We start from the raw sequence: 11,935 nt of genomic DNA, 5'->3' as shown, positions 1-11,935 counted from the left end.
TTTGCCCCTTGAAAAAGCACCTTTGGGACAGCCACCTGGTTTATTTGGATAACTTAAGTTTGAAGATGATTATATTTTAGCACCAGATATAGCAAATCCGGTCTGTAGGTGACGTCCTTGTTATTTTTCAGCTGCTGGCCTTCTGTGATGCATGGATTCAACTGATTGAGGATTCTGGGAACTAAATGGTCTCCTTTTTTGGGGGGGGGTCGGACTAGATGATTACAAGGTCCCTTCCAACTCTGTTAATCTGTTTAATTAACTGAGTTAAAGGAACCTACTTGATTTGACCAAGGTCTGTTGGATCCCTCTTAAAAACCTCACACTTATTTCTGAGCACTCTTTTGCTCAGAAATATTAAAAAATAAGTAATTTTTTTAAAAAATGTACAAAACAGCTGTACAATCTTGGCAACTTTAAGATGTGTGAATGCATGGCTGGCCGAGGAATTCTGAGAGTTGAAGTCTACTGGTCATAAAATCACCACTTTCCCAACCTTGCTCTACTAGGTCAAATCAATTTGCTGTCCCTCTGGCATCCTGGCTCACTTGCTTGAGGGACTTACTTTGCTAAACTCCTATTTGAAATGGAGCTGAGGACTGCAGCCTCATTCCTAGCCTTAATGTCTCCTTGCACCTATCCTCCTTTGAAAAATACTCCCAAATACAGCAGTGTAAGCTCCCACCTTGTGGTCTGGGTCGCCCTTCCTCTTTTGCAAGTAAAAATGCAAACCTTTGGCGTTGCTCTATGCTCCACCCCATCAGCAGCAATTACTTCCTCCCAATCTGCCTTTCCTTTGCATCTGTCTCTGTCTTTCCTTTGCATCTGTCGGAGGGTGTCCCGAGCTGAAGAACAACACATCCTGCCCAGGGCAGAAAGCACCGAACTCGGAGCTGCAAGATTTCAACAGACGAGGAGATACGACTGGAGATCCGAAGGGCAGAATGGTTAGCTTAAACAATTCCTAATTCTGGGTGGGGCTCTTGCTTCCAATGTTGTCTTAGCAGGTTTGGAAAAATGATCTTTATTCTATGGGTCACTTTGCCATTCAGTCAGTTATTTTTTCAGACCTGGGGGAGGTTTTGGAGGAACCGTTTCTTGGCCATCTCTTAAAATGAAACTTCAGGAGAAACAGTTATGGCCCCAGTGGAAGCTCATGTTAACGGTTGGTAGAAATTCACTTCCTCTGCTGCGGTGTGCTGGATTGAAAGATCAGCATTTCAAAACAAGCGCATTTTGGAATAACGGAGTTTAAGTTATAACCAAGATGCAGAATATCTTGTGAAGATTTAAGCCTGTTTGGTCCTGAAATGAAGATCCGGAAGCCCCTTTCCTCGGGTTTTCAAAAAGCCACTGGAGAAATTTAATTTAGGCATAAAATGTCCTAGAAACTAGGGTGGCAGATGAGATTAACTTGACCCCTGGTAACCTTGTGATTTGTAGTCAGTTCAAAACATGTCTGTGTTTGTGACTGTTGCACCAAGGATGCACTCAGGCAACATGGTTTCTGCTGCCAAAGATCTAACAGGTCAACAATAGCGAAGTGACAGAGGAGAGGTTGGGAGAAAAGCTGTAACAAGTAGCCATATGCTGGTCTATGACCATTAATTAAGATTTGATGGATTGACTGTAGGCAAATGCCATTACACGGAGTAAACGTGTTCAGAATGAGGATGCAGGCACCAAAACCCAGGTGAAAAAGATTTTGTGAAGGATTGGCGTCAACATTGTGGTTTTTAAAAAATGAGGAACTGCAAAAGCAGAAAAAGGCATTAGAAAAATATCGCCTAGTTGCATATAATCCTGCAGTCTTGTGCAACCAGCTACCGCATCCGCCCCTACCCCATGTGCCCATCTGGAAATTGGGAAGTTCAATATCAGTTTCAATTAAAGTTTATAGATACTTCTAAACCTTCAGCTGTAGCAAAATGGACTAATGGTTTTAAGAACTCTTTGGCATATGTCACCTATTCCCATTTGGGCGTTGTTGTTTTTGTTACTGGATATGAGCCTGACATTTTTGAAAATATAGCCAGTCCTTTGCAGTATGTAATCAAAGGGGAAAGGAGACCCCTGTGGCCTTCAGGAATTGAAATGAGACATGATAGACCTGAGTGGGAAAGAAATCCACGTTGCTCTTCCTTTCTTCCTTCTTTAGTCAGATTCCCTGGTTGTGTGTGATGTGGATCCGTCACTCATCGAGAAGCTAAAGAAATTTCGTTTCCAGAAGGAGACTAACAACACAGCTTTAATTAGTAAGTGAATTCCTATGTGTTACAAGTTCGTTTTCAGTCAATCACAGCTAGTCCTCGACTTACAACCGTTCATTTAATGACCAAAGTTACAACGACACTGAAAAAAGTGACCATTTTTCACACTTAATGACCATTGCAGCCTCCCCGTGGTCACACGATCAAAATTCAGGCGCTTGGCAACTGGCGTGTACTTATGACGGTTGCAGTGTCCAGGGGTCACGTGATCCCCTTTTGCAACCTTCTGACAAGCCAAGTCAATGGGGAGTGGGATTCACTTAACAACCGTGTGACTACCTTAACAACTGCAGTGATTCAATTAACAACAGTGGCAAGAAAAGTCATAAAATGGGACAGAACTCACTTAAGAAATGTTTCACTTAGCCACATAAATTTTGAGCTCAACTGTCGTAAGTCAAGGACTACCTGCATTAGGGCAAAAGAGTATGCCTGGCCCAAACTTTGCACAAATTTAACACTGAGTGGCACTTCAACTCCCAGAATTCCTCATGTTGAAGTCCACAAGTCTTAAAGTTGCTAAGGTTGGAGGCCCCTGCCCTAATGCATTTTAAGAATTTGTGCTTCCTCAGTGATTATGTGTATGTGTGCGCACTCTGTGCTTGTGTGTGTGTTTATGCCTTTAATGAACTCATTGTACACCTTTATGATTGTTTTTTTAACAGAAGAGGACAGCAGCCCCCTGTTTTGAAATGTTGTCAGCATTTCATGCCCCTTCTATTAAAGTGCCTTTGATGTTCATGGAACCTCTGCTGACAGCTGTATAGGCAATCTAACATCCGTGAATTTGTCATCACTTTGAATAAAGTGAAGGAGATATGAAAACAGCTCTTGGCTGTAGTCCTGCTTAGTGTAGATGGCTTCAGCGCTATTAAAAAATTCAGGATTCCCAGCTTAGTGCTCTGGGCCCACTCTTGTCTAGCAACTATGCTGGAAGATTTGAGAAGGGCAAGGAATAGGTGATAATGGAGACAGTGAGTTTTCTAGGAACCGGTGGAAGTGAAAAACGTGTTTATTGGTTTCTCCTCTCTCTGTCATCAGTGAAAGTTGACAAAGACAGACAACTGGTGATTCTGGAGGAGGAATTTCAGGTAGGCACAACATTTGTCTCATTTTTAAAACTAAAACAAGTTCAGTATTCCCATTAAAGAAGCCCACCCATATTTTGGATGTATTTAAATGCCTGTTCATAATTCCAATCTGTAAATTAAAGCAGCAGTTAGAAATAATACAATACAATAATACAATAGTAGAGTTGGAAGGGACCTTGGAGGTCTTCTAGTCCAACCCCCTGCCTAGGCAGGAAACCCTATACCGTTTCAGACAAATAGCTATCCAACATCTTCTTAAAGACTTCCAGTGTTGGGGCATTCACAACTTCTGGAGGCAAGCTGTTCCACTGATTAATTGTTCTCACTGTCAGGAAATTTCTCCTCAGTTCTAAGTTGCTTCTCTCCTTGATTAGTTTCCACCCATTGCTTCTTGTTCTACCCTCAGGTGCTTTGGAGAATAGTTTGACTCCCTCTTCTTTGTGGCAACCTCTGAGATAAATAGAATGGAATGGAATAGAAATAGAATTCTTTATTGGCCAAGTGTAATTGGACACACAAGGAATTTGTCTCCGGTGCATAAACTCACAGTGTACATATAAACAAGCAAATAATAGGTCATAGATCATAATCATGGTTACAATCATTAATCGAATGATTTAGCCTTCAAACATATGTTGGTTGAAGAATCAGAGAATTGTGGGGGTGGGGGGTTTGCTGCTAAACACATTAGAAAGATCAATTAAGCTGCAGAGATGACTCATATATTAAACCAGGAATCTCCACCTTGGTGTGCTGGCTGGGGAATTCTGGGAGTTGAAGTCCACGAGTCTTAAAAGTTGCCAAAATTGGACACCCCTGCATTAAAGCAAGCCACGGAGGGTAGACGAAGCTACAACTCTCCCAATCAACCAAAACTCCAGAATGTTCTCCTTTATATCAAATAAGGTGCAAATTTGCAGCATAAGAGCAGCTGCTTCTGATGAATGGTTCTCTAGCTGCTTAAGTGTAATTTCATATGCTAAAAATAAAAACTCAATTTTTTAACGCTAGAAAAACATAGAAGTGTGTATTTGGTTATAATCAGAGGGGGTTATAAAGGAACTTTGCCTTGGGGCGTAAAAATGAATTAGCTACATATGGATTAAGATAAATTACGAGCCGGCTCTTTTCCTTCCACACAGTGGAAACTGGAAAGGCAGCAAGGCTGTCAAATCCTAAATCATATCCCAGATGGAATGCTTTTTCACGGAGGGCCCTGCTGCAATCAACAGTTCTTTTCATTATTCTTCCATTTGCACTCATTCTTTCACGTGCGTATGCAAGTACATTTATATATGTGCAGGAATACACATTCCATTTCCATTCCTTTGGATGATTTAAGTTCATCCAAAGACTAACTTCCCACCCTGTGCTGTCACTGTTTGACTCTGACTGAAGGCAACATCGTTTTTTCCCTCCAAAAGCAACTCTTCCATTACACAGTCCGGCTTCCTGGATGTAAATTTTGCTAGAAATTACTGGCCCGGACAAAAAGCAAATTGAATTTCAAATCAAATTTATTATCTCAGGGGAACAATGTGCTGATGGCATTGTTTGCCTCCCTATTTAATTCAGTATGTTTTACAATCTTCACGCATGTCAGTGAGATGTTCATGATTTGGTCTCTGGTTCACTGCTTTTTTGCAACGCACAAGGAGTCGGTGGGATTCTACGGGAAGCTTCATTTTCTCAGAATGCAAAATCGTTTTAATGGTCCTGAGGGAATCCTGAAAGCAAAAAGCGGCGCTTAATAATATTAGAGGTAGGATGAGGCAGAAAATAGATGCTTCTAAATAGAATTAACCACTCAGAATATTCAGAGAAAGCAAGGAGTCAAGAACAATTACTCCCATCTTGTGGGATCCAAATATTAATTGATCCTCTATCTTGAGATCAGCTCGTGTAATACAGGGAGTCCTCGACTTACAATCAAAATGGAGCCCAAAAGTTTCATTGCTAAGCAAGGGAGTTGTTAAGTGAGTTTTGCTCCATTTTATGACCTTTGTTGCCGCAGATGTTACGTGAATCACTTACTTGGGCTCCTGTACTCGGACTCCTATTCTCAAGTTGTCAGACTCTGGGAAGGTCTTGGGCTGTCCTCCTCAACCTCCACTTCCAAGCCCTCCCAAGGCCCACGGGCACAGAGTTTATGACAGCTGCGGCTCAGTCTGGGTGGAGAAGGGCCGATGGGGGCACCTCTGGCTGCAAGCAACCTCCTCCCTTGAGCTGATCGGTTTCAGGATGCATCAGTTCTTCTGCCTTGAAGAGGATGTGGGCAGGAACCCTGCTGCTGCTGCTGATCTCTTTAAGCAGAATAGAGCAGGAAGGGGCCTCGGAGGCCTTCTAGTCCATCCCTCTGCTCCAACAGGAGACCCTATACCATTTCAGGCAAGTGACTGTCCAGTCTCTTCTTACAAGCCTCCAGTGATGGAGCACCCACAACCTCTGGAGATGTTCCGCTGGTTGATGGTCCTCACTGCCAGGAAGTTTCTCCTTAGTTCCGGGTTGCTTCTCTCCTTGATTAGCTTCCACCCGTTGCTTCTTTCCTGCCTTCAGGGGCCGCTAGGTTGACTCCCTCCTCTCGGCAGAAGCCTCTCAAATACTGGAATCCTGCTATTATCATGTCACCCCTAGTCCTTCTTTTCTCTAGACTCTTTGAGCCCCCTTTTTTTCATCCTAAGCAGGCACTGCTCTTTTCGGAGCTTAGGCAGCTCGAACGCAGTCGAACAAGTGAAGAAGAGAACTTTTGAGCCCCTTTCTCACGACTCACGACGTAGAGCAGGCAGCCTTCCAAGACAGCAGCTCTCCGATGTGATGCAGGTCGAGTTTGCAGAGCGAGAAGCAGCCTCACCGCTGCTGCTGCTGCTGCTGCTTCCTCCTCCTCCTGTGCCCCCCCCCCTCTCGAGAGCTGCAAGCAACCATCAACATTTTATGGCCCATTTTATTCCACTATCTGGAGTGTCAAGAGGCTCCGCTGAGCCTTTAAACAACGTTGGCATTTTGATGTGAGGCTCAGAACGCTGACTGTCACCTGCCGAGACTTTTCCGCTGCTTTAAGCCTTTAGTCAGGGCAGCTCCGCTTGGTGGCTGGCTGAAGGCGGCCCTTTGGGTCGGAAGAACTACTAGACCCGACCTGCCATGGGGGGTGCAAGGAGGGGGGCTATCTCTGAACTTTATGCACCGTGCTAGTGTATCATACCGTGTTTTCCAAAAAATAAGACCAACCCCGAAAGTCAGTCCTAGCTTGATGATTACACATGCACCCAATATAAGCCCTATACCCCCCCCTCAATAATGAAGACCCCTCCCACGCCAGGGTGCACGGGAAAAAAATTAAGCTAGGGTGGGGATGGGTGGGGTGGGGCTGCCCTACTCTTTACCTTGGGAGAGTTGCAGCCAGGCCCCTCCCACCCTGACCCCTGCCCTGCCGGCCCATTCCCTCTGCAGCCAGCAAGGCTTTCCTGAAGCCCTTTGCAAGCGATAACAGAGCTCTGGGTTGATCCGGAGCTCTGTGACAACTGCAGGGGCCTTCGGGAAAGCCTTGCCGGCCACAGAAGGAGACGTTCCTGAAGGCCTCGGACAGCAAAAAGGAGGCCAGGGCGACAGACACGGGCAATCGTGAGCTGGGTCAGTGGACGACATCACCCGAAAATAAGACCTGGTGCCTTTTTTGGTGGCAAAAAAAAATATAAGACAGGATCCTATTTTCGGGGAAACATGGGTAGAAACCAGGGGTGAAATCCAGCAGGTTCTGGAGAACCAGTAGCAGAAATTTTGAGTAGTTTGGAGAAGCGGCAAATGGCACCTCTGGCTGGCCCCAGAATGGGGAGGGAATGGGGATTTTGCAGTATCCTTCCCCTGCCACGCCCACCAAGCCACGCCCCTAAGCCACACAACACCCACTAAGCCACGCCCACAGAACCGGTGGTAAAAAAAAAATGAATTTCACCACTGGTAGAAACATAGAATCATAAGGCTGGAAGGGGCCTTCTAGTAGAACCCCCTGCTCAAGCAGGAGAGATATAAGACCTGTGGACTTCAACCCTCAGAATGCTTCAGCCAGCGCAGCGTTTGTCTGAAATAGTCTAGGGTTTCCTGCCTGAGCAGAGGGTCGGACTAGAAGACCTCCAAGGCCCCCCCAACACTTATTCTGTTGTATGAAACACATTGCATGGCGTACATTTTGGAAACGTTTCCCTGCTTCTGACCCCAGAAGTCCCCCCCTCCTTTCACACAGTTCCACCTAGGGGTCAGCTGAGAAGTCTTGACCCTACGGGTGGAAGTCATGCCTCTTTTCTCCTCTCTTCTCTTCCACAGGACATCTCCCCCGAGCAGCTGAGTAGTGAGCTACCTGAGCGCCAGCCCCGATATCCTGAATCTAGTCCCATCCTCTGTGTATTTCGGCCTCTGTCCACACTTGGAAGTTGCTCTGGGTTGTTCTCCTGCTTTCAGGGCTGACAAGGGGAAGTCCTCCCTCACCCAAGGTGTCATTAATTTGTGGAATTTGCTCTCAGGAGGGGGCAGAATCTGCAGGTTAATTAGCAGGCTCTTGTCTAAGGATAATCGCTGTGAGGTTTAAAGGATAGTTGATGGAGGAGGCCATTTCAGCGGGCGAATATGGCCGCCTGGTAGTTTCTCGGGAACATCTGGCTGACCCCCCAGAAAAGAAGGGGTATAACTAGACCTTTGATCTGAAATCCTTCTTACTTAGCCTTCTGTTGCTCTTCTTCTTCAGCCAACAATTAAGGGCTGTATATATCTGGATGACCACGAGATGACAGCATTACAGGTAGCCGACTTACAATAATTCACTTAGTGACTGTTCATTTAGTGACAGCACTGAGAAAAGTGACTTATGCCCTTTTTTTACACTTAGGACTGTTGCCCCATTCCTGTGGCCGTCTGATCAAAATTCAGATGCTTGGCAACAGGTTCATACTTATGACAGTCGCAACATCCCGAAGGGTCACATGATCCCCTTTTGCGACCTTCTGACAAGCAAAGTCAATGGGAAAGCCAGATTCACTTCACAACTGTGTGACTAACTGCAGGGATTCACTTAACAACTGTGGCCAGGAAGGCCCGTAAAATGGGGCAAAACTGACTTAACAGCTGCTTTGCAACAGAAACTTTGGGCTCAATTGGGGTCGTAAGTCGAGGCCTCCCTCTGTTGGAGTTTTCCCTGTTTCTGTGCTGCTGTCTAATGGTCACCCAGGAGCTTCCTGCCCAGATCGGTTTGACCTGTGTTACTCACTGCTGGACATCAGGCAAACAGTGTTAGTTGTCCATCGTGTCCCAAAACAAATAGCCACATAAGCGGGCAAGCTCTGTTCCGCTGAGCCTCAGCCATACATCCAAGCCAGCAGAACACGGGAGGGGGGGACAGCCTTGCCCAAGGCGGTGGTGATGTCCGTGTAACGAGGAGAGGATTAAAGAGGCGAATAGATCAAAGGAGAAATGGATCCTTCACTCCTGAAGATTGTCAGCAACAGGAAGAGAGGGTAGGTTAGGCGGTGAGGGAACAAAATGCGTTTCCCACCAGGGAGCCAGCCAGGCTGATTTTGCAAAGGTGGTCCAGGCCAGGTCAGATTGGTGAAGGGCTGCACACTTAAAAGGAAGCACCCCCAAAAAGGACCCCTCAGAACGGAAGCATGAAAATCCTCCAGCCACAGGAGGAAGCTTCTCGGAGCCCCTGTAGGTCCTCTTGGCTCGCTGTGAGATTCCCCATTGTTTCCTTGACTGTCCATGTTCTCCACATTCGTCGTCTACAGCTACAGATACACGCACGACGATGGGCGCATCTCTTACCCACTTTGCTTCATCTTCTCCAGTCCAGCGGGTAAGACCCGGTCCCTCTCTCAACCAGGGTACTTAAGGGGGCGCTGGTTCATGTATTCATTTATTGTAGGAAATGTACATGGCGATTCACATGGTTTTTAACGAGGTGGGCTTGATCCCTCATAGCAGGGGTCTCCGAAGTTGGGAACTTTTCAGACTTGTGGACTTCAACTCCCAGAATTCCCTACTTTACTTTATTACTTTATTTAGATTTATAAACCGCTCCCTCTCCCCGAAGGGACTCGGGGCGGTGTACAGTCAGAGTTAAAACACCATATATATACATATACATAGAGGAGGCGATATAAAAACTGTACAATAATAATAAAATTAGAAACAACAGCCAGCCTGGTTGGGGAATTCTGGGAGTTGAAGTCCACAAGTCTTAAAGTTCCCAAGTTTGGACACCTCTGATATAGGGTCTCCTGCTTGAGCAAGGGGTTGGACTGGAAGACCTCCAAGGTCCCTTCCAGCTCTATTCTGATGGAGAGAATGCCGTGGTCCAGCATCTGAGTGACTCAAGATCGTCCAGTCTCTCCCTAGCTCAGTCAATCCCATCTCCTTGAGTGCCCGTGAATTATGCCGCCCGTTGCAAGGCATTCTGACTCAGGGAATGAATGCTACTTGGAAATGAACCGTGCTCCCTCTCCCTCCCACCCAGGGTGCAAGCCGGAGCAGCAGATGATGTACGCTGGGAGCAAAACCCGGCTGGTCCAGGCAGCTGAGCTCACAAAGGTATTTAATCCTGACTTATTTTGTTTGTTTACTGTTTACCGTTCTGCCATTCCTTTTGATTCTTCTGGGGATTTTTTTTTAAGCCATCTCCTTTTTTATGGCTGCTGATCCATAGAATCTAGTGACCAAGATTTTTATTCGTCTCGCTTTTTTCTGCTGCCGATCGCTCCGCATTCTCGGTGAGTCTCGGTGTTGAGTTTATTTTCTCCTCCTTGGATTTCAATTTTGTCAAATGTCCCATTTATATGTAGCGTGCAGCAGGGTCACATATCCCGCCTTGAATTATTAACATGGGCGGCAATTCTCTTTCTTCCAGGTCTTTGAGATCCGGTCCACAGAAGAGCTGACAGAGCAGTGGCTCAAAGAGCGGCTGGCTTTTTTCCGTTAACCTCGGGTCACTCAGAGAAGACCAAGTTCCCACTTAACCCCCAGCGTCAGAGAGAGCCTGCCCCCCCTCTCTCTCCCTCTCTCCCTCTCTCCACCGCCACAGGATGCGCATAGGAGAAGCTGCCTCTCCATCACCCTTTTTGCCCCATCAGCTTTTTGCTGGTAACCGAAATGTCTGAGAATAAAACTGGCTGATTCTACTTCTTCTCTGAACTTGTCCCCTTTGGGCCTCCCTGAAGTTTCCAAGACGTGCCCTTTGGCTTGGCACTCTGCCAGAGGAAGGGTCTCCGCCATGCTGGCAGTTCCCCCTTGCAGTGCAGCCATTCGCCACCTGAGGGCACCTTCTGCCCACTGGAGAGGTCCTCCTGGCAAGGTAGAGTGGACACCCAGTCCTGCAATGGGGTGACGGGGGGTTTCAAAGCCTTTTGACGGTGGGAGGGATAAGAGGAGTTTCTCAAAGCCTTCCAGGGTCAACTCTCTCAGCAGACGGTTCAGATTGCCCTGGAAAGGGCTGCTCTGACAGGGAGACGGCTGTGCCTGTGTTGCACTTAAGCAGGTGAGATTGTGGTAGCTCAGGTGTGAACTGAAGGGCCCTGGGTGCTCTCTGAGCTTGGTGGTTTTCTTGCAGACGCTTCGTGACCCAACTGGGTAACATGATCAATGATAGAAGAGGATGGGTTTGCAGAGAAGCGGAGAGGGGGGAGGAGGACTGTGGCATCCTTGAGCTCTCTGAGCTCGGTGGCTTTCTTGCAGATGTTAAAGTCTCCAAGCTTGAGGAAAATTAACCTTGGCGGCTGAACTTAAATGTTCATTTGTTCTGACTGACAATCGATATGTTTCTTCCGAGTTTTTGCAGACATTCTTGTCCTGTAGAGGGAAGTTGGGAAAAATTAGAAAGTGAAAGAAAGTTTGAGAAGGAAGACTGCACGCAGCATCCTTGGCGGCCAAGGGTTATTAAAGCCTAGCGGTTTGATCACTTCCTCCAAAGGCTGGAAAATGCTGCGTTTTATAGCTCTGCCATCCTTTTGGCCTCTTCGCTGAGGGAGGGGGAGATCCTCAGGGGCGGCTGGGGGGGCTCGTCATTGCTTGATTTATTGAGACGGAGGAGTTTCATTGGAGGAGCGATTATTACAACGGCTGGGCCTGGAAATTGGTTTGGCAGATTGGAAGGACAGAGAGGACCTGAGGTGCCCCCTCCCTCCCTCCCTCCCTCCCTCCCTGAAGGGCAGGATCTCAGATTTGGGAGGGGGGTGTCTTCCTCCTGATTTTTTCCCCTCGCCCAGCTGAGAAGCTCTCTTGCCAAAGGGCTCTGGGGGCCTGCAGTGCTGGTGCCAGGCAGCAGGGGGCGCAGAGCAGTTGTCCTTGGATTTCAAGGAGGAGGGGGCTGCATACAGGCAGTCCTCAACTTACGACCGCAATTGAGCCCAAAAATTATGTGGCTGAGTGAGATATTTGTTACATGAGTTTTGCCCCATTGTACGAACTTTCTTGGCCACCAGGGTTTGAGTTGTATCACGGCAGTTGTTAACTTGTTAAGCAGCAGTTCAGCGAATCCGGCGTCTCCCTTGGCTTTGCTTGTCCGAAGGTCGCAAAAGGGGATCACATCACCCCGTC

At 47.0% G+C, this 11,935-nt stretch overlaps 1 protein-coding gene across 1 annotated transcript; it reads left to right on the top strand.

Annotated features, from left to right (window-relative positions):
- The first annotated feature begins 529 nt into the window (after positions 1-529).
- GMFG (glia maturation factor gamma) lies at positions 530-10,521 on the top strand. The gene is made up of 7 exons (XM_081961690.1): positions 530-947; positions 2,159-2,255; positions 3,312-3,361; positions 7,679-7,730; positions 9,120-9,200; positions 9,861-9,934; positions 10,251-10,521. Exons 1-7 carry the CDS (start codon positions 945-947, stop codon positions 10,320-10,322), a joined length of 429 nt encoding a protein of 142 aa, XP_081817816.1. The 5' UTR covers positions 530-944; the 3' UTR covers positions 10,323-10,521.
- Positions 10,522-11,935: the final 1,414 nt, after the last annotated feature.

The sequence above is a fragment of the Natrix helvetica genome (genome assembly GCF_964273705.1).
Source record: "Natrix helvetica genome assembly, chromosome: 9".
In the NCBI taxonomy this organism is placed as follows: domain Eukaryota; kingdom Metazoa; phylum Chordata; class Lepidosauria; order Squamata; family Natricidae; genus Natrix; species Natrix helvetica.
This window is presented reverse-complemented; position numbering and strand designations above follow the sequence as displayed.

Coding starts and splice junctions, on each gene's coding strand:
- GMFG (XM_081961690.1), top strand. Junction 3,362..7,678: donor TTCTGGAGGAGGAATTTCAG/GTAGGCACAACA, acceptor TCTCTTCCACAG/GACATCTCCCCCGAGCAGCT. Junction 9,201..9,860: donor CATCTTCTCCAGTCCAGCGG/GTAAGACCCGGT, acceptor CCTCCCACCCAG/GGTGCAAGCCGGAGCAGCAG.